Below are 20,631 nucleotides of genomic sequence, written 5' to 3'. Positions count from 1 at the left end.
AAAACAGTGCCAGCGGTTAACATATTGGAAGACAGTATCAGCTGTACTTGTAGGGGCACCAGAAGTTTTCCTCTAAAAGTTAAAGTAAAATCCGTTTTATGATCTTACTGTGTTGGTGTTTTAATGCTTAAAAACTAATTAGGACTTTGCATGTCCTTATAAGAATTTAAAAAAAACTTATAACGAGAAATAAAATTCTTATTTGCTATTTTTATTAAAAACTAATAAGATGCTACAAAGTCCTAATTATTTTTTTATTTCTCCCGGGTAGGCTTTCAAAACTTCTTTTTAATAATTGTCAAGTTTTAATTAGGATAATATCTCCTAATTACGAGTATAAAAATAGTTGAATCTTGGAGAAAAAGTCCTTGAAAGTGAAAACGACCTTTTTAGGCATCTACAATTCGTAAACAGAAGTAACAACGCCCTTCTAAGGCTTTTAAATAAAGTATTTTTAAGACCATTAAGATTTTGCACCAGGCTGATTCGTACCGAAATTTTTTTGAAAAAAAAAGAAGAGATTGTCGACCATGCGACCATATACATGCATCAAGGAAATGCTGTAAGGAAAGTGACCATACGACCATATACTCGTACATGCATCAAGGACATGCTGAAAGAAAGTGACCATGCGACCACACACACGCATCACAGGATTCCTCTTAACGTACGAGAAAAGGACGCAGGCTTTAAAAATATACATTTTTCTTATTGTTCTTGATAAGCAGGCTTTTTTTAACAGATATGTCTTGAATTGGTTTATATAATTACAACAATAGTTACACAAACCAAACAGAGGATCAGTTTTTGTGCATCATCATTATCATTATCATCATCATCATCATCATCATCATCATCATCATCATCATCATCATCATCATCATCATCATCATCATCATCATCATCATCATCACCTTCATCTTCATCATCATCATCATCAACAACAATCATCATCAACAATCATCATCATCTTCATCACCTTCATCATCATCATCATCATCATCAACAATCATCTTCATCATCATCATCATAATTCTTATTATAATTATCATTATTATTCTTATTGTCATTATTATTATTATTATAAGGATATTCTTTAAATGATTAATAATGAGTGAAAAATAATTTTAAAAAGTATCAAAACCCCCTAATTGAAACACAACATTTGTAATGTGTACCAAAATCAACCATTATTTTATTGAGTAGGGAATCACAAACGACCAGTCAGTAAGGTTTGCGTGACTTCATACTATTTTAACCGTTTATTTTCACCGTAAAGTGTTTTTATTGCACTCCTGTGATGTTTACACCTCATTTAGTCTGTAATTAGTCAACCTCATGCGTTTCAATATTACTGAAAAACTGTAATTAACTAAAATGTTCGGTTAGTACATGTACAGACGAATTGTAGCATCAATATAGTTTAATATGTCTTTGTATGTACAAAATGTACTTTAGCAAATAATAATGTAGAATCTATGGAAAAAAAATGACATTTTGATGAATAAATATCATGATTGTTTTTCCCAAAAAAATTTCACACTCAGCTTTTTGAATATACTGTAAACATTTATTTTTCTTTTCCCAACAACGAAAGAGAAGATATCGTAATGTTGGGAAGTTGGGGTTCAAAGCTTCTGATCATTGCTTTGTTTGTTTGTTTGTTTGATTTGTTTGTTTGTTGTTTGTTTATTGTTGTTTTTGTTTTCGTTATTTCTTAATTTCAATGTTGTTTTTGTTGTAGTCGGTGTTTTGTTTGTTGTTGTTGTTGTTGTTGTTGTTGTTGTTTTTAGCGGTTCGAAATTGCTTACTCGAGATTCATGCTAATTTTCATGAAAATATTTAAAATATAATAAAATTAAAATGTTGTTAAATGAACAAAGAAAGTAATTTACCCATTCTGTACGATAACCAAAATTAGGTCAGAATATGCAAAAATAACCCTTTCTGCGTTAGTCACGCATTATAATAAATTGAAAAATACTGCTTAATCAGTCATTAATTGCATATAACGTGTAACTTATTTCTTGAATTGTGAATAATTTTACTTTTCTTAAAATTTTAGCACATTTTTCTCAATGTTAGTTTTCCTTGAAATACATCAAAACATCAATTTCATACGTATGATAGATATACGTCGGTAGATGGCATGTAGTGAATATCTTTTTGAAAATTAACGTCATTAAGGGGTAAAACAAATAAAGATTATTCGACAGTACACTAAACATATTGCACTGCCGTTAATAAATTACAATTAAACATAAGGCATATTGCATAATATATATAGTTTCAATATTGTATATTTAGTTTCAATAACCGGAGAGAAACATGTCAAATAGCAATGACAGCACATTTTTAGTTACTATAAACTGTAATATAATTCAGCAAATTATAGTTTTCCAATGCCATAGAAATAGACAAAGTTATGTAAAATGCAAATTTTGACATCCCCAAGCAAGATAGAATAAATGCAGTCATTCGGTTTCATACAAAAAAAAAACAACATTCAAAAATTGTTTAAATAATGCTAATATTGTTTATTTACAAACGTGTAATTGAAAAAGTAATAACTACATTTTTATGACGATCATTAATGGAAGAGGTGGGGGAAATTTGTAACCGTATTGGATCTAATCACCCTTCATTATTAAGCAATAAAATCTTATTATTTATTAGTTTCAAATAAAATATATCCATGCAGAACATTTCAGTATATATAGTCAATTATTTACCAACAATATTTATTACTATGTCATTGATCAATCGTCTAAGACACGCGCATTTGTAATCTAGCAGCTTCATTAAAATTATGGCTGTTTCTAAAATGTTTTTAAATAAGATAAGTTTGGAATTAATTTTCTTCATTGTAACAATAATATGTATTCACTCTGAGGCAGGTTTGTTGTTATTTATTTACTTATTTATCTATTCCATTTTTTCATTCATTCATTCATTCTTTCTTTCTTTCTTTCATTCATTCATTCATTCATTCATTCATTCATTCATTCATTCATTCATTCAATTCATTAAATTCAATTTAATTATTCATTCATTCAATTCATCCATCCATCCATCCTTCCTTTTCTTTCTTTCTTTCTTTCTTTCTTTTTTCCTTCACTTTCATTCCTTCCATCCTTCCATCCTTCCATCCTTCCTTCTTTTCTTATTTTCTTTCTTTCTTTCTTTTTATTTCTTTTTATATTTATTAATTTATCAATTAATATATTTATTGTCATTCTTATATTTAGATGTATTTTAACTTTCATAACTTCTAAAATGTGCTTATTTGATGTGAACCTTTATACTACATCCCATTTGTATATACTACAACTTAAAATTATGTCCAAGGTCCGTTCAACTTTGATATGCCCTTCAATAAATATTATATGTTTCACTCAGTCCCAAACAGTGTGGTATGTTTTATATTGCACTGACATATTGACATACAGTTTAGTGTCATATCGAAAACCACTGTTTAAATTGTTTCTTCACATTTGGTATTGGTTGTTTTCAGTTTTCTTAAGAAATTCATTAATACATTTATGATGCGAAAAAGAATTAGTCATGTTTTGTTTTTGTGTTTGTCTTGCTAGCAAATGTGATATATGAGGACCTATCTTTAGACAAAGTATGCAACAAATAATTAGAATTAACTTGCTTTACGAATTATCATTTTAAAAGAACTGAAACATGTTAAGCTTTTTCCTGTCTGAACGTGTAACAGGAAATAACAGTGAGTGTGCATTGTACCAAAGAACGATGTGCACATTTGATTTTCATGAATTTCGTAATATCACAATTTTAACTTCGTGAATACAAGTTTTCAATATACGGAATTCACTTATTCACTATTCTAACTTCATAAATTCACGATTTCAACTTCACGAATTCAATTTGGTGAATTCACGTTTGGAATTTCACGATTTCAGGTTCGTGAATTAACGATTTAAGCTCCAAGATTTCACGATTTTATTAAAAGTTTCAAAGAATTTATATTTTAAAGGTCTACAAACAATTTGCTACATTGTTTTTATCTCTTGCAGATCTACGAAAAGAAAGTAAAATGTATTTTTATACGGAAGCTGCTACGTAAGACCATATCAAAATCATCATAATCTGAAAATGATAATTATTTACATTTAGATAAATCTGTTTTATAGCTGTACCTGTGTTTACAACACCTGGCTCATCCGGCCGCACCGTTCCCGTGTCGGAAACACTGCCGGCAGGTTCCTCGGTCTACAGAGCCGTTGCCGTTGATGCCGACGGCGATATATTAGTTTACTCACTGACGTCACAGATTCCGGCAAGCCCACAGAGATTTAGCATCGACTCTAAGACCGGCGTGATAACTACCCTATCTACGTTTGACTTTGACGGCCCAGACGCTATCAGCGAATACTCTATCTCTATACGGTAAATAACTTTTAAAATAAATCAAAGCGCTGCAGGTACTTGCGATATTTTCATGATATGAGGAGCCATTTCAGTGTTAATTATAAAAAAAAATTCATATATAATTCATATAATAGCTAAATTTTATCGCAACTTTTAAAGGGGTTTATGAAAAGCCGAGAAGGTCCGATGGCAACCCAGTGGAAAAGGACTCGTTTTAGAATATTCAAACGATTATTATTGTCTTCATATAAAACAAATTTGCATAGATAAAAATTATTAATATAACCTTTATTAAAGTATTGTATATTATTATATTGCGTGTCCTAATTGTCAATATTTCACTTGTCTGACATTTTTTCACAGTTGTTAAACTAAAATTATTACTTAAACTATTATTTATGAAATTTTCATAAGCATGCAATTCGCCTAGATATGACGGTTGTTAGTTGGAAATATGTTTTTGTATTGCGTTTACCAAAACAAACTGTACATGTATCACTAAATCAAACATTTAACAACATGCTTTTGTAGTTGTTTGAATATAATTGGAAAAATGAAGAATTTCCTGTCGTCGATATAAGCCAGGTCTGAATGACTATGTTTTTGTTTTATACATGTAGATAGCTGAAGATATTCGGGCCCATGTATGGTCTAAATGATATAGATATGACTGCTAATATAGTTATCATAAGTCTATTCCATTCCATATAAACTGCCATATATATTCTTTCTTTTTACAATTATTTATTACTTTGTAGGGTTACTGATGGCACAAGTAACATACAGACGACATTGGTCATGCAAATTGAAGACGAAAACGACAACAGTCCGGTGTTTAGTCATTACCAAGTCATCCGACAAAGAACTAAACCAGGTATTTACACATAGATTTATATACCCAAGCTGAACTCGATAGCTATCACAATCAATGACAATGTCTTGATTTTTTTCAATTGTAATTCCTATCCTTCTTTGCCTGTAAGTTTACTCATGCGTGGCCCCAGTAGGGGTTTAAGGGGACAGGACCCAATTCCCCTTTCCTTCACTTGGAATTTTACAAATACGGAACTATTCTTAGATTTAAATATTAAGTTACATGTTTAGCAAAAACACACGCAAACACTAGTGAAAATAGACAAAATTTTTACTTATAACCCCTCTTTCTAGAAAAATGGTGAAATGTCAAGTTCCGTTGGAATATGCAAATTGGTCATGCAAATTGAAGACGAAAACTAAATATCTGTATGAGTGTTAAACACGTGAAGTATTGCGTTTGATCCTTAAATATTGTATGTTGTAATGCTATCTTTGTTTCATCAACAAGATGATAAATTGTTTCAATACCAGGGTATCAATAAAACGTAATGACGTAACAAGAGTAGAATTATTTGTAAACTTTAATTGTATATCTATATATGTGAAACATAAACATTTAATACCTTTGACCTTATATAGGATATGTTGTTGCTGACATTAAGGCGATCGATGCTGATTCGGCCAGTAACGGACTTGTGACCTACAAAATAACAGGTATTGTACAAATACACGTATGCATACATATTGGAACACTTAAAATTCACTTTTTTTCTCCTACTCATCTCTTGCGAAGAAATATTCTTTTTACGTCTTACCATTTTTCGTAAAATTCTTTTTTCTCCAATCTATTTCATCATGATCATTATTGTTGACGTAACTTGCTGTCGCCATTGTCGTGTTTTTTGTTATCGTCGTTATTATTATAATTATCACTATTATTATTATCATCGTCGTCGTTGTTGTTGTTGTTTTGATATTTTGATTAAATAAACTGTTGTAAATTGGTTAACTTAATTTGTCACGTTATTTCATGTCATTATCAGGTCCCGAAATATCAAACGATCATAATGAAAGGTTCTATTGTCGTCGTAAATATCTTTTAAAAACATTTTCATGCTTATCCCTGTATTTGTTTGTGTGTTTAGTAGATATTGAACATGTTAAAATATGTCACACTAATCTTTATAAAATTCAAACGTTTTATTAACAGGCGGAAATAAAGAGGGCGCTTTTGGAATAGATTCAGAAAATGGCGTCCTGTACACTATGTATGAACTTGATTCTGGTGATTTATACAACCTCGTGATTGAAGCACGTGACTATGGGGCAACACCGAGATCATCAACTATGACAATGACCTTGACATTGGCCGGTCACCTTGACAACGGAACAGAACAAAACAAGAGTCATATTTCAGCATTCATTATAAGTTATGGTCTGTTGCTCATTATATCTAAGTTGATTTGATAAATGAAAACAAGATAATAAAAGGGGGGTATAAAAATGGTTATAAATATGTGCTATATTGCAGCAGCAGAAACAGCAACAACAACAATAAAAATATGTATCATTAGAAAGAAATTGGTTTTCAGATTCAGTAATTGGATTAGATCATATCAGTGTTTACTTTTAAAGAGATTATGAAGAGAACATTATTTCAGCCGAGTATCTTGCCATGTTTCAGATATTTTAAAGGAACTCCTCTTAGGTTCAAAAGCCTAAAAAACATAAAAATTTGATTCTCTGTCATAGAACACCTGGGACACTTAATAAGATAGAGATGAGTGATATTATTGAAAAATATACCAAGAAATAAATTGAAAATCGTTTTTTGTTGTGCTATTTTTGCCCAATTTGTGTGAAAAGCAGTGCAACACTTTTTCAATTTTGGAGCATTTTTCACAGTAAGATTGATTATTCTAACAGACAAAGTGAGAAAAGTTTTGCACACGTTATTGGTCAAGACATACATCAAATGGAACACCAATTCCGAAAAAAAATGCTCCAGCCCTTTTATTCAAAAATAAAACTCAGTGGAGTACCTTTAATGACATCAATATAATTTATAAAAACTTACGGTCATTATTTCCATAGACCAATGATATGAGCACATTAGACAGCACTGCTTGGTATTTTCTCGGTGTAACGTTTCACTTTCAACAAGTCCCGTACATGATGTGTAGGTATAAAAGTTCAAAATACTAGCAGGCCATTTAAGTATCTAAAGGTACCAGCGAGTACTTGTTTCACATGGGCGTATATTGTTGGACATACAGTGGGCTGGCAAGTAGACCCCAACTTCACAATAACCCTATTTAAGACGGTAACAACTCCATTGTGTAATTTCGGCATGTGGGCAGCAATTTATGTTTTGCTTCACCCGGAAGCTTCCTAGGTTTAGAAATTATATACTAAAATATTCAACTACCTACATTGTTTACAAAGGTATGGCCGGTTAAGCTTTTAAAACCATAAAAGTTAGTAACCGCACACATACGTTTCTGTACAAAACGCTTTGAGGAACAACATGCAACCTTGCTTGTTGAGTTTGTTATTACATCCTTATCGTTGGATCCAGAAATGATATATTCTGTCCTATCCATAGGTCTTAATTAATTGTAAATAAATCTTACTTGAAAAGTTCATTGTTTTATCTCTGCAAGCCATCCACCATAAATTAACTTCGTTATCTCTAACAGCTTATATAAATCTATTGACCTGTTCTGTCAACTTATCACACTTTCTCCAGATTTGTTGTCTTTCGCTACGTGATTCTTATTATTACTCTTTTTTCTAATTATAAATTATTCTTCTCTTTACTTTTTTCTTTTTTAATTTGGTTTTACGTTCCACTTTAGTGTTTGAAATTATGTGTTGTCCAATAGAATAACAGAATTTCAAATGAAACGTAATACGTTTAGTGTAGTAAAACAGCTAAATTTTAATTAGTCTGGTAAATTGACTGTTTATAAATTTAATTTCAAACACAAATTTGTACCGTTCCTAACATAGGTAATTTTGTAAATGTTTACTCATAAACACTATCAACCTTAACTTAAAGGTCATATGGCGTCTTTCGAGCTTTACTGGGGAGAAGAATTCAGACTCGGATAAAATTTAAAAGGATCATGAATTCGGGAGAAAACTATGCAACAAAAGAACAAGATAGAGAATATGCATCATAATTTGTGGTCCAGTTGTTAAATTCCCCCAAACTTACAAAACAACAGCAACAAGTGCGGTGCTCCTTTCGAAGATCTGGTTGAATAGTAACATTCCAAAACTGCTAAAGAATCAACCTACGCAGGTGACTCTCAGGACATAGGAAATTCCTGTTTTAAAACGAAAATGCTATCACTTTAATAAAGCGTTTAGTTAAAGGATATGTAACACTACAGTCGAAAGTAATAAATCTAAAGTGAATTCGTACATGTACAGCAAGTCACATTGGAGACATAACGTCAAGTTATTTAGTCTCTGTATTAATGCTTGAAAATGGTCTTAGTAAGATAATGAAGCTCTTCATATCATTTTGTGTGAAGTTGGAACACATGTTAACATTCGGCAATTAAATGCCATAAACCTAAAAGACCCACTTTCTGCTGACTTGCTTACTTGTAAATAAATTAGTTCTTATGTCGGGTGGTATATCAATAGTCACGCATGTATTGCAGAATGATTGACTGAGAATCTAATTTTCAGCAACCTTTGTTAAACAATAAAAGCAAATTTTGGAGATTTTTTTTATTGAAAGGAAGTTAATTGAAATTTCAATGCGGTACCATCGTACTTTTCTTTTTGTTCATCCTTCACAAAAAATCTAAATGATGTCATCTTTCAGTTTGATTTGAAAATGTGATTGTCAGTTCCAGAATTGAAGTTTAACAATGAAAGCAGAGAATGGAAGGCAATGGGTGAGTTAAGAGTCAAAGTTGAAGGATCTGTTAATTTGAAGATAGCAAACACATTATAACATATGAAATATATAGGAAATTGATAGCCATATTAAGCTTTTAACGTTGAGCCGCTAGGACAAGGTTGATGGTGGAAGTCTTTGTAGTTTTTCCTGCGTTCAGTTTAGCCACCTTACCGTTCCTGTACAGGCTGTCAAGCAGGTTATAAATTACCAGAACTAGCTGTTTTCACTTTTGCAAGGAACTGATAATTTCTGTACTTATCAGAGCAGAAGTACAAATGACTGTAGAAAAGATTTATATTATCAATCACCACGAAGGTGACCTGCGAATTCACAGCCCATCACTCTACCTATTGAGTATTCCGGACGGTAGGCACTATAGCGTTTACCAGCATACTAGAACCTTCAAATGTGTGTACTATTTTGATTAGGATTTATATTGTTGGAAGCTCACTTTTGGTATTTTGATTAAAATTCCCTTACACTTTGAATAGACGGATCCAAATATACATTATACAAAGTTGTAACAAATGTGTATGGTTTTACGTAGAACATAAATGTGTACATACCCAGCAAAAGAGTGCTTAATACGTTTAAATAAGTCTCTTTGTCTCAAACAATGATACCATGACCACCATGCTTAGTGCATCAAAATCAAAACGACAAAATAAAAAGTTATTAATGAATGATTATTCTTTATTTCTTATATAATAGTAAAATAAGAAAACGGGTTGGAGTTAAACTGGCCACTGGTGATATGTACAATAGATGGATTCGCGTCACATCGCTGCATTATCATCTGTAAATTTTTGAGTGAAAGATATATTGACTTCTCTGCAGTAAAACAACAAATATTCGTAACTCATCAATACAGGACATTTCATAGAAAACAAAATTGTGAAAGTAGGTTTAATTTAACATATTTACAATAGAGATTGGATTCGGGTTTTGACGTGAAAGTATACATTATTATTTTTTTTGAAAAGAAAACTGTTGCAGCACTTCTTAAGATATTAATGTTCTGTCCGCTTTGTAATTTTAGATCTGCTAGATTTAAGGGCATTGACGGATCATTTTCTGTTCGCTGAGCAATTTCGGTTATATTACAGTTAGTTGTAGTAATTAATTATGCTTTTTCAGATCTGCTAGAATTAGGAGCAATTAGGACCATCCTCTGTCCGCTATGCAAATTTAGTAATGTTATTGGTAGTAACGTTGTGGTTCATTTTCAGATCTGCTAGCATAAAGGGCAATGAATTTCTTCCCGCTATGCAGTTACAGTGATGTTAATAACGGACTGTGCACTTTCAAGGCTGCAGTTGTTAACTATGTTTTGTCCGGAAAGCAATTGCGGTTTATTTGGTTGTTTGTTTAATTGGGTTTTACGTCACACCGACAAATTATAGGTCATATGGCGACGCTCTAGCGAAGACTTTGGGTGCCCTTCCGTACATTATTTCAGGCACGAACGGGCACTGAGTAAAACCACCGACGTTCCGAAAGCTAGCTGGATAGCTTCATCACATGAAAAAGGCACGGAAGGGCACCTGAGGTCTTCCTTCACCAGTAAAGCGGGAACATTGCCATATGACCTATAATTTGTCGATGTGATGTAAAACCGAAACAAACAAACAAACAAGCAAATAATGAAGCAAGTGTGTCTCATATTAACCTTAATTCCAGTTTCGTTGTGAAGGCATCCCAGGAAAATTCCACAAAAATATGACTCTGGTTTAAAAACGCCATTGTTGAATACGGCTATTGGGGTGTAGGACGGTAAGGTGTCACATTCATTCATGACCTAAAACATTGTCAAAATACATTACATTACATGTCCGAGCCGGTAATAAATATACCTTGAACGTTAATCCGATTAATTTAAAATTAAAACAGGCTTTTTTTAGAATCAAATTTCCAAATAAGAACAATCTCATTTTATCTAATTTGAGAAACATTAAACGGATTAAAAATTGGGGTATCGAGATTTTCAAAATGTATATCATAACATTGTTTTACGAATAGTGTAATACATTACTTTGAAGAAGTAAAACGAACTGTATAAATAATTCTATATGAAATTTTTGACAGTTTGCTCTGTTATTGTTACATGATTCCCGGGCTTCCGATAGCACATTGTAATGTAGTGAAAGGGGAAGGAACTCGCCATAACTGTCACTGCTTTTACGGAAAATTGTCGGTCTATGATAACCGAAAAAAAAAACACGCAGAGTAAAGTCGCAAATTTTAGATAGGTTATATTAACTGCGTTTCCTTACTTTTATTCCTTGTTTCCACAATGACGTATGACTGACGTCACAATTTGCAAGGACGTACGCGTCAGGAGACGAATGTCTACCGGACGTACATTCGGATGCATTCTGATTCATTGCAATGACTTTTTCAGCGACTCCAAACACAGAATTGAACTTATCACATGTATGATGTACTGAAATAAATTAAAATCGTTTATAAGTATCGATAATGACGTCATGAAAGAATGACATTAACTTCCTCTAACAGCAATACAAACTAATGTATAATACGATGACATTGTAATTTTTAGAAATTACTTATAATATTAAAACGTTATTCACAGTTAGCTTAGTACGTGTTACTTGTATGAAAATTATAAAACTTTTATAATGATGAATATTGTAACATGTATTACCAGAAGAAATGCTATTTTTAGTTGAATGAGTATATTCCATCGGAAGTGATGTAACAAGTTGGGATGTCTTCGCCACAGTTTGTGTCAAGGGAGACGGTGTTGTAAAATGTGCTGATGTTAAGTTAGAATAGATAATGGCTTTGGAAGTTGACGTCTTTACTCCAAAATCTGCAACAATTACAATTACGCAAAATCAATAAATGTATACTTATCTATATTACCTTTTTTCTCTGACCTTAAATGGTGCGAGCTCTATTCAAGACAAATCTAAAAAGTTTTTTCCCCTTAGATAAAATGTTAATGTAAAATATCATGCAATACAAAGTAGACTGCATATAGTAATGTTAATTATATTACTTACTTTACTAAACTCGCCATTATAAAAATATGTTTCTTGTTTAAACACCACAAAACTGTATAAGCAAGCATGTGATGGTATTATCTATTTACGTTTGGACAATTTGGTTGGTAAGCCATATTTTTTAACGGAAGCATGGCGGAAAGATACTATTAGTTAAATTTAAAGAAACTTTAAACATCCTTATGTATCGGATCCTTTTTCTTCAGCATGCTTGTTTGTTGTCACTTCCCATTGCATGGTTTGTGAATCATTCAAGAGAATTGTTTACTTTAATATATACCAGATCGCGCGTTTCGAATAAATGCGAAATGTTGCGATGCTTTAGAGCTTGCGATAGAGGTCTTCAGTTTACTTAACCAAAAGCACGCTCATCTTAAATGACTGTGTCCGTCTTTTAATCTAAACCAAACAACCTATCATTTTAGGGAATGCGTTAAAAATGTGCTAAATTTGAATGGCGAACACGTGACATATACAAGATTATCAACTGATCTTGGCCTACACTAATCACGTGGGTAGTCGACGGCAGTCTAAGGGTAACAGGCATTTCCCTTGGTATGTTTGTACCTATATTGTGTGTCTGTTTATATCCCTGACATTCTTTGTTTTCTCTCCGATCGTCTTATAAGCTCTGTTCTGATCTCTATATAATCCTTTGGTTCAATTGATAGTTTCGCATCAATCAAGGACGGAAGATTTCTAATTTTGAGTGTCTCCATCTAATAAGTACTTTAATTGAAATCAGGAATATTGGGTGAACATTTTTTTCCTGATTTACTGTTTTGTCTCTGATTGTTATGTAAGCTCTATTTTCTTCTGTTCCGTCAATTTTAAATGTAATTGATATTTTGTGATGATTTCTAAAATCATAAATTTAAATCAAGTAGCTAAAAACAAAATCTCGTCGTTTTGAACCTATGCTACACCTTGTGACTAAGTGGTTGCCTTTAATGGTTAAGACATAAGAATTGCAGACACCGTTTAAGGCGAAAAAACAATGGATTCAAATAGATAGAGTCTGTGTATCTCTAAGCTCCAGCAGGTGAGGTGGTTTTGATCCTAGGTGTTGCCAAGCGTTTGTAACACCCGACACCTGAGGTAAGCCATAGACATCTTTTCTTTCCTGTTTTGGCGCCATATGACTTATACTGTGTTGGTGCACATTTTAACCAAACAAACCAACAAATAAAAGCAATGCATCGTGTGTGTTAAAATATACCAAACTAGAAAATAATTACTTTCACACAGGGTGCCATGATAACCATGGTGACATTCGCAGTGAAACCCCCGTTTCGTATTGTGACATGTCCCGTTGTTTTGGCATGGGGAAGATGAACAAGGTTTATCTAAAATGTACAGTTATTTTTATATATTTTTCATAAAGTTAATCCTAACTGTTACTTTCAAACAGATGATTTAACTAAAATCTTAATAAAATAGAGAAAATAAGAATCTCTGAAGAAAGTCCAACATGGCAAAATTGAAAATGTTGCAGGCTCGGTTTGATTGAGCCTGTTCATGGACGGTACTGTCAAGTTCAAACTACCGCTCACACCCCCTAGCACCGGCTTTCAACATTTAACATGAACTGGTAAAATTTGAATTTTGAAACATCCACAGATGTGTTCATATGGCGGTTATCATGGAACCTTCAATGTGACACGTAAGTGCCATTCCATGAAAAGTGGCATATGGTCCCCAAGTAAAAAAATGCGTCTGCCCTAAACGAGAAAACAATGGGCGGAACTAAATAAAATGGAATTTTGAAAGAGATAACTTTGATGACATACTATTTTTTTCAGTAATCGTCGAGTAAACTCTTTTTATTTATGTTTTTGATGCAATTAATATTTTGTATCTAGAAAGGATTGGTGATTTCTAAAATTATACATTTATTTAAATCAAATAGAGAAAACAAGAGGTTGCCTTAAACGGTTGATACAAAAAATGGCAGTCACTGTTTACACTGGTTATTCCCGTAATCGTAAGAGGCGATAAATGGGTTGGAAAAAACTGCAGTCTATGTATCTTTGAGCTCCAGAAGATGTGCGGTTCTGACTCCTGGTGCTGCCTTGAAGTTTGTATCACCTGAGGTTAGCCAAAAGCATATTAACTATTTCGGCTTCATGTGACTTATACTGTGTTGGTGCGCCTCCCTCTTGATAAAATATACCAAACTTATGTCATCAACATTGCCTTAAAAGCAACTGGCATATTGATTTTTTTCAAAATAACCATCACTTCATTGAGTTTGTTTGTTCGTTTTTTTTGTTGTTGTTTTTTTACATTACTTGAAAAATTGAAATAGATTTTCGAAATTTATGTTCCCTTTGATGTAAAAAGTGTTGACCTATAATTTTTGTGAAAAACATTCGCTAACTGCGTTATTTCAGAGTAATTTTTCTTATCATGAAAAATGACCATTTATTAATAAGCGTTGCAACGCTTTTCATGCATTGGGCTATTGATAGAACAAAAATGCAATGATCACTTTTAATTCTGAGTATATTTCTTAATAATCTTTTGCATATCTTTCTGTTTTGAAGTGTCCCACCAGTTCTATGTAAAATTACAATGTTATGTTTTAAATGCTTTTGGGCCGCAGTGGTGTTCCTTTAACCATTCAAGGATTCTGGAAATATTCGAACGTTTTTATTGTTTTTGACACAGCTTTATCCAATATCAATAATAACTAACAGTACCTCATTACGCTGACATTGCTTTTAAATAAACATATCAACATCCGTATTTTATTACCTTCACACAAATCTCCCGTCGTAGAATAGACACATTCGCATCTGAAGAAAGGACTTTTATGAGTATGGTGACATATTCCATGATGTTGACAAGGATTTGGTACGCATGCGTCATCAGAGTTTCCGGTTTGTGGAGCATTTGTTCCACTGACGTTTAATGGAAGTTTCTCTATGGGTGTATAATAATATCTTTTAGGAATGTTTTACATGACATACATATTAACAAATATTGCTGGTATGTATAATAAGCATATAGTATATGAACGTCAATATAAGTATTTTGGCCGTAGAAGTTTGTTTCATTTAGAAACACAACAAACACATTCTTACACTTAATTCAAGGCAAATAAACCAAATAATAATTGCAAACTTGAAAATACACCCTCATAGTTGTTCACGTATTGTCATGTTGCCGCCATTTTTAAACGGTGCAGTGTACAATGCTCATTTAGTGTCAAAAAATTATCTTTTCCTCATGTATAAATGTACAATCAACCGTACATCGTTGTTTTTTTATACAAATTGAATTATTTTCTCAAATATTTATTTTACCTTGACAGGTTAGGCCAATGTAGTTGCCAATGCATTCGCACCGGAAGTGGGGTCTAACCGTTGTTTGGTGACAAATACCGCCATTGAGACAAGGTCGTGGGTGGCATGCATCCACTTTTGGATATAAGAAATATTTTGAATGAACTGATTTTTTTCGAAAGACTAACGTCACGCTATAGCTTTAGCTGCTGATGGAAAGATGTATACAAACAAGCAAGAAAATCTCAACAACGGCAAACTTAAGGATAAGCTATACTGAAGTACACACATTAGTTTGCTTGTTTTTTCTAATCATCTGAAATGGACATGTCCAACTCCCAGTCTTGTGAGCCCCTTTATTTTCAAAGGAACATTTCAAAATGTCTTATGTCTGAGTGCCTAAATAGCGAGCATTGCAGATCATGCCAAGACGGGCACGGATGTGTGGGTTCGACTTAGGCACTGATATCATGGACGGAATAATTTGCCGCTGGCAATAAATTTTGTTTTTTATGTTCTTTATGGATTCTGTTTTCCTCTTTTCTGTAGAACATGCTAACCATACAAACATTATTAAATATTTCAGTTTCATCATAATATAACAATGTATACAAGTAGACATTGTATTCGTAATAGAATGTTACATACAAGCATTTTATGATATACTATCCTTATTGTAACATCATTATTAGTGTCTTAAAATTCTATTTTAGAATGGTAACTTACTGTGCATTTTTGACATGCAGACTGTGCATTTTATTAAACTACATATGTGGGGCGTCTGTGGTTAAGGTAGTTGTCTTTAAACCACTTGCCCCTCACCGCTGTTCATGAGAGGAAGCCATCCAGCTAGCTTACAGAACGTCGATGTCTGTTATAATGCACAGAAGAACAACTGAGGTCTTCTTCCACCAGTACAGCTGGAACGTCGCCATCTGACATATACTGTGTCGATATGACGTATAACCACATCAAACAAACATTAGGATACATGTGAAGATTAAAAGTAACAAGATATATTCGTTACCGGTTCCACAATGATTGCCCAGCCAACCTTTGTCACATTTACAATGCGTCTCACCAGTGATGTAAACTTGACACTGTCCATGGGGACCACATTTACGATTACAGTCAGCTGCGTATAGAAAAATAACCATACTATTCTCAGTGCTAGATAGTAAAACAACATTTTAGATACTGTAGAACATTTAAGTGCAAAAAGGCATGTTTGGATTTCAAAGTTATCCCATATAGTTTTTCTATGTCCATAATTTGGGCTCAACTGTAAAAAAGGGCGCTTAATCCTGTCAAAATCAACGTCAAATAAATAATAAAGAGATCAAAGTAAGGTTCTTTCCTTAGATATTATCAGTGAAAGAAAAACAAACATCTCTCATATTATGCCATTTTTAAGTATACCTTTTAGTTAACATTTTAAATATTGAACTGGCATTCAAGATCGTAATTAAAATCCGGTTTCTGACAAGAAACATATTAAATTATTCTGTGCTATAAATGTCTGTCTATTCCTTTCCGGATTTAAAGGAAATTCTATTGAGGTAAAAACACATAAAAACATCAAATTTGAAATTTTTACGTAGATCAGCTTGGGTGATAAATGTGCGTGAAAGATATTTAAGAAATAAACTCAGAAATATATTGAAAATTGTAAGTTTTTGCTATTTGAATACATGTAAATAAACAGCTTGTTAGAACAGTATCACAACGCTTTGCAATTTGGGTTATATTTAACAATTAGAATATATATTCTTGAAAAACGGAGTCAGATCCAAAATTTTGCACCAAGTTATTGGTTTATACCTTCTTCGAGTGGAACAGTTATCTCGAAAAAGCTCCGTATTGTCAACAAATCTCGCTAGAACCACATTAACGAGGAATGGCGTTTAGTTCCTGCTTTTATCTTATCACGGTGCACGGCCTTAACTTGGGTTTGATGAAACAAAAGTCAAAATCCCAACTGATCCCTAGGTCAACAACTGAAGTTGCAATATATATACGCGATGTTAGGCCCCTTGAAGCAAAGAACCCGCGGCATATTTACGGGTTATTTTAAAACATTATTTTTCTGTTATAAATAGATTCACTTTTTATCTACATTTTACTTTAAAAAAAACATTATTTTCCAGTCTTTCACATTTCTGTCAGCCTTAAAATAATCTCTGTTTCCCGTCCCTCGACCCATACCAGTTGGATATAGGATAGGTAGGTACTAGGTAAAATATTTTTCCTATCTAAAATAATATGGAATTCAAAACAAATAGTGAGTGTTTAGCATTTGTTTATAGTTAAGAAAAGTTTCAAAGTTTATTTATCAACTTAATATATATTATTGGCAATAAAATATTTTCGATCCTGGTGTACTATTGAACTGTGATTTGTTTTGGGATATATCGGGAGAGGAAACGAACAATATTTCATTTCAGGCCTTACGCAGTATGCATGTATAAAATTAAAAAGCTCACGTGCAATATTTCCATAAACCAATGATATCACCACGTGACATAACCACGTGACAAAGAGGAGGGCACCTGCAATATTAAAAGAAAAAGCTTTTCATTATTAGTTATGAGCTAACGTACAAAAAAAACAACATAACACATGCGTACGTATATCATGATATACCTATTTTTATCATCAAACCTCGGGTTCATTGAGAAAGAAAAAAAAGATCGAATAATCCTGATTTTTTACTCATGGTTTGATAAAACTTAATTAAATATTATACAATTAATGACTATATGGAATATGATTTACGCAAGAGCAGTTAATAGTCTTCGCTGTATGGTTTTGGAAAAAAAAACTGATTATATATTGTATTTTTTGTTTGGGAAAATTCATTTAGCCAGTGAATGTGATACTTCATCCAGTGAATATGATTAAGTCCGTCTGTTATCAGTTATGACTTCCTGTAAAATTAACAGGGAAGGACTGAATATGAGAAGAATTTTCATTGGTCACTGAAGTCGGTGAATCTCATTGGTCATTCTAAATTAAAAGGTAAAGGACAGTTCTTTCCATTCAAAATAAAATGTAAGAAACAGGTCTTACCATTTTAAAATAAAAGTTTAAGGATAGCTCTAAGATAAAATGTAAGGGATAGTTTTGCCACTACAAAATAAAATATAAAGGATAGTTCTTAAACAAAATGTACAGGAATGAGTATACATGTAGTTTTTTAACTTTAAGGTTAATTTGTAAATGAAACATTCCTTTTTTGAAAACTTAAAAATAACATAATTTTGCATGTTAATCAGTTTTACTTCGGCCGAGAATCTTTTTTTTAAAGATAGTTCTTGTTTCTGTTGACTACTGTTTGAACCAATGAGATTACAGTTATTTTCAGATCATATAAAAATATATTATATACATTGATCAAAGTATTCCGTTTTTACGTATATTATGACGTCATCTGATCATGAAAGCAGTAGGTTTAACTTTTCTTTTGTTGTTTTTGTTTGCTTGTTTGTGTCTTAATTAGTTTGTTGTTGTTGCTTAACGATGGCTTTCGAGCTTTATCAACAGAGGAAGACCTCCGCTACTCCTTCTTGCATTAATTTAGTAGAACCAATGACTTTGCGTAAGCTAGAGTGGCACCTTAACTCCTTCTATTTTATTAAGAATAACATACACAAATTCCTGGATTTATTTCTAGAGAGAAAACTAAAAATGGATAATAAATATCTTCTGCATAAATAAGCTAATCCGATGGACAATTTATTAAGAATAAAAATTCTACCGGTTGGAAATGGTTCTCAGCCGTTAAAATTGACAAAGATGAGCCGAAATTCTGAGATTCCCACCCCACCACCATCACAAAAAATACTACTTGAAAGTCTGAAAGAGTATGATAAAAATCTTACTTGGATTGCTCATCATCGCTTTATGCACATCCAAACATTGAGTTCAAATCTTATAACTGTTATCTGTCTCTTTCAAACGTAAATATAATGACCTCTTTGATAGTGCATCTATAGGCATGTATCTATGTTAAATCTTATCTTTTAGAGCTGCAAATAGAAAAAGCTTACTAAACAAAGTAAGTAAAGCCGGCCAAAACCAGATCGTGACAACTCGAGTGCTATAAAGTGCAATTAAGTCTATTATCTCTAAGCACAGATTCAAAATCATGAAATATTGCCATTTATGTGGACACCATGGACAGTGTCAATTTATTGATTAATCTTTTTTTAATTAATAAACTTATTTATTTATTACTTTATTACTGTTTTACTTTTTTTATTAATTACATTTCGTATTTTTAATTAATTAACTTACTATTTTTTATTTTATTACTTACTTATTTACTTCTAATTTAATAATCTATCTTTCAGCCTATCTGTCTCTCTGCCTGCCTCATATTATTTATTTATTTATTTATCTTAATAAAAGTGCCATGAAGATATGGAATAATATGTCCATAAGTATTTTCAGTGATTTAATAATAAAACATGTATAAAAAGCATTATGTTTAAACTCAACTAACACCCTTTTCAGAATGAAACTTGATTTCATATAAAAGTTGTAATTAAAAGATTGAATTTAATCTTTTTTTCGTCTTCTCCAATCCCTCTCAAGGTAAGCACGTCGCAGAGAGAAATTACCAGGTCAAGCGATCCAAAAATACCACGGAATGGTTGCTTGATCTGTCCTTAGTAATTCGTTATGATGTGATACTACGAAATATCACCTGGAGAAGCAATGCTTTGTAAATCGTATATATAAATCAGCGGACCGATGGAAGTGCCTTCACGGCAAAGACAATCTACATTACAAGATGCCCCCGAAGGAACCGGCAGGGAGCAAGTGTTCTTGCTTAATAATACAAAGTTATACACAATCGATTTGCAATGAAATTGGTCAAATGGTTTTTGAACGGTAGGCTCAAGAAAATGATGGGTTTTTTTCCCGAAAATTTATACACTTTATATACAGAAATAACTAACCGTCGGTCCAGAAAACGACCAAGCCACGCGGAAATCTCCCTGGCTTATTGCTTGGGTTAGGAATTTAGGCCTTAAAATGTGTAAAGAAGGCCCTCCAAAGTTGTACATGTACAAAATTTGCAACATAATTGGTCAAATTTTGTTTGAACGTGAGGCTCGAGAAAATGGGGTTCCTCGTCGCAATACCATCCAAGGTGATAGGCTCATGGAACAAAGTTAAG

At 32.5% G+C, this 20,631-nt stretch overlaps 2 protein-coding genes across 2 annotated transcripts; one reads left to right on the top strand and one right to left on the bottom strand.

Moving 5' to 3' along the window:
- The first annotated feature begins 2,803 nt into the window (after positions 1-2,803).
- On the top strand, positions 2,804-6,762 carry LOC132736115 (protein dachsous-like). The gene is made up of 5 exons (XM_060723196.1): positions 2,804-2,897; positions 4,161-4,416; positions 5,157-5,272; positions 5,854-5,928; positions 6,425-6,762. The coding sequence occupies exons 1-5, from the start codon at positions 2,810-2,812 to the stop codon at positions 6,679-6,681; spliced, it is 792 nt and encodes a 263-aa protein (XP_060579179.1). The 5' UTR covers positions 2,804-2,809; the 3' UTR covers positions 6,682-6,762.
- A 3,047-nt stretch (positions 6,763-9,809) lies between these two features.
- Positions 9,810-19,416, bottom strand: LOC132736114 (neurogenic locus notch homolog protein 2-like). Its single transcript, XM_060723195.1, has 10 exons — positions 19,328-19,416; positions 17,930-17,995; positions 16,474-16,581; positions 15,468-15,581; positions 14,917-15,084; positions 13,398-13,505; positions 11,799-11,966; positions 11,407-11,576; positions 10,803-10,931; positions 9,810-9,929 (listed from the first exon to the last, which is right to left on the bottom strand). Exons 1-10 carry the CDS (start codon positions 19,341-19,343, stop codon positions 9,834-9,836), a joined length of 1,143 nt encoding a protein of 380 aa, XP_060579178.1. The 5' UTR covers positions 19,344-19,416; the 3' UTR covers positions 9,810-9,833.
- Between the last annotated feature and the right edge of the window lie 1,215 nt (positions 19,417-20,631).

This window comes from Ruditapes philippinarum, unplaced genomic scaffold (assembly GCF_026571515.1).
Source record: "Ruditapes philippinarum isolate M1 unplaced genomic scaffold, ASM2657151v2 ctg3490_1_1_1_1, whole genome shotgun sequence".
NCBI classification, from domain to species: domain Eukaryota; kingdom Metazoa; phylum Mollusca; class Bivalvia; order Venerida; family Veneridae; genus Ruditapes; species Ruditapes philippinarum.
This window is presented reverse-complemented; position numbering and strand designations above follow the sequence as displayed.

Excerpts from the sequence above, each read along its gene's own strand:
- LOC132736115 (XM_060723196.1), top strand. The coding sequence starts at position 2,810 with ATGGCTGTTTCTAAAATGTTTTTAAATAAGATAAGTTTGGAATTAATT. Across the intron at positions 2,898-4,160 it reads ATGTATTCACTCTGAGGCAG|CTGTACCTGTGTTTACAACA; the intron begins GTTTGTTGTTAT and ends TCTGTTTTATAG. Across the intron at positions 5,929-6,424 it reads TGTGACCTACAAAATAACAG|GCGGAAATAAAGAGGGCGCT; the intron begins GTATTGTACAAA and ends TTTTATTAACAG.
- LOC132736114 (XM_060723195.1), bottom strand. Across the intron at positions 11,967-13,397 it reads TCATGGCACCCTGTGTGAAA|ATTTTGGAGTAAAGACGTCA; the intron begins GTAATTATTTTC and ends TAATTGTTGCAG. Across the intron at positions 11,577-11,798 it reads TAAAAATAGCATTTCTTCTG|TACATCATACATGTGATAAG; the intron begins GTAATACATGTT and ends AATTTATTTCAG.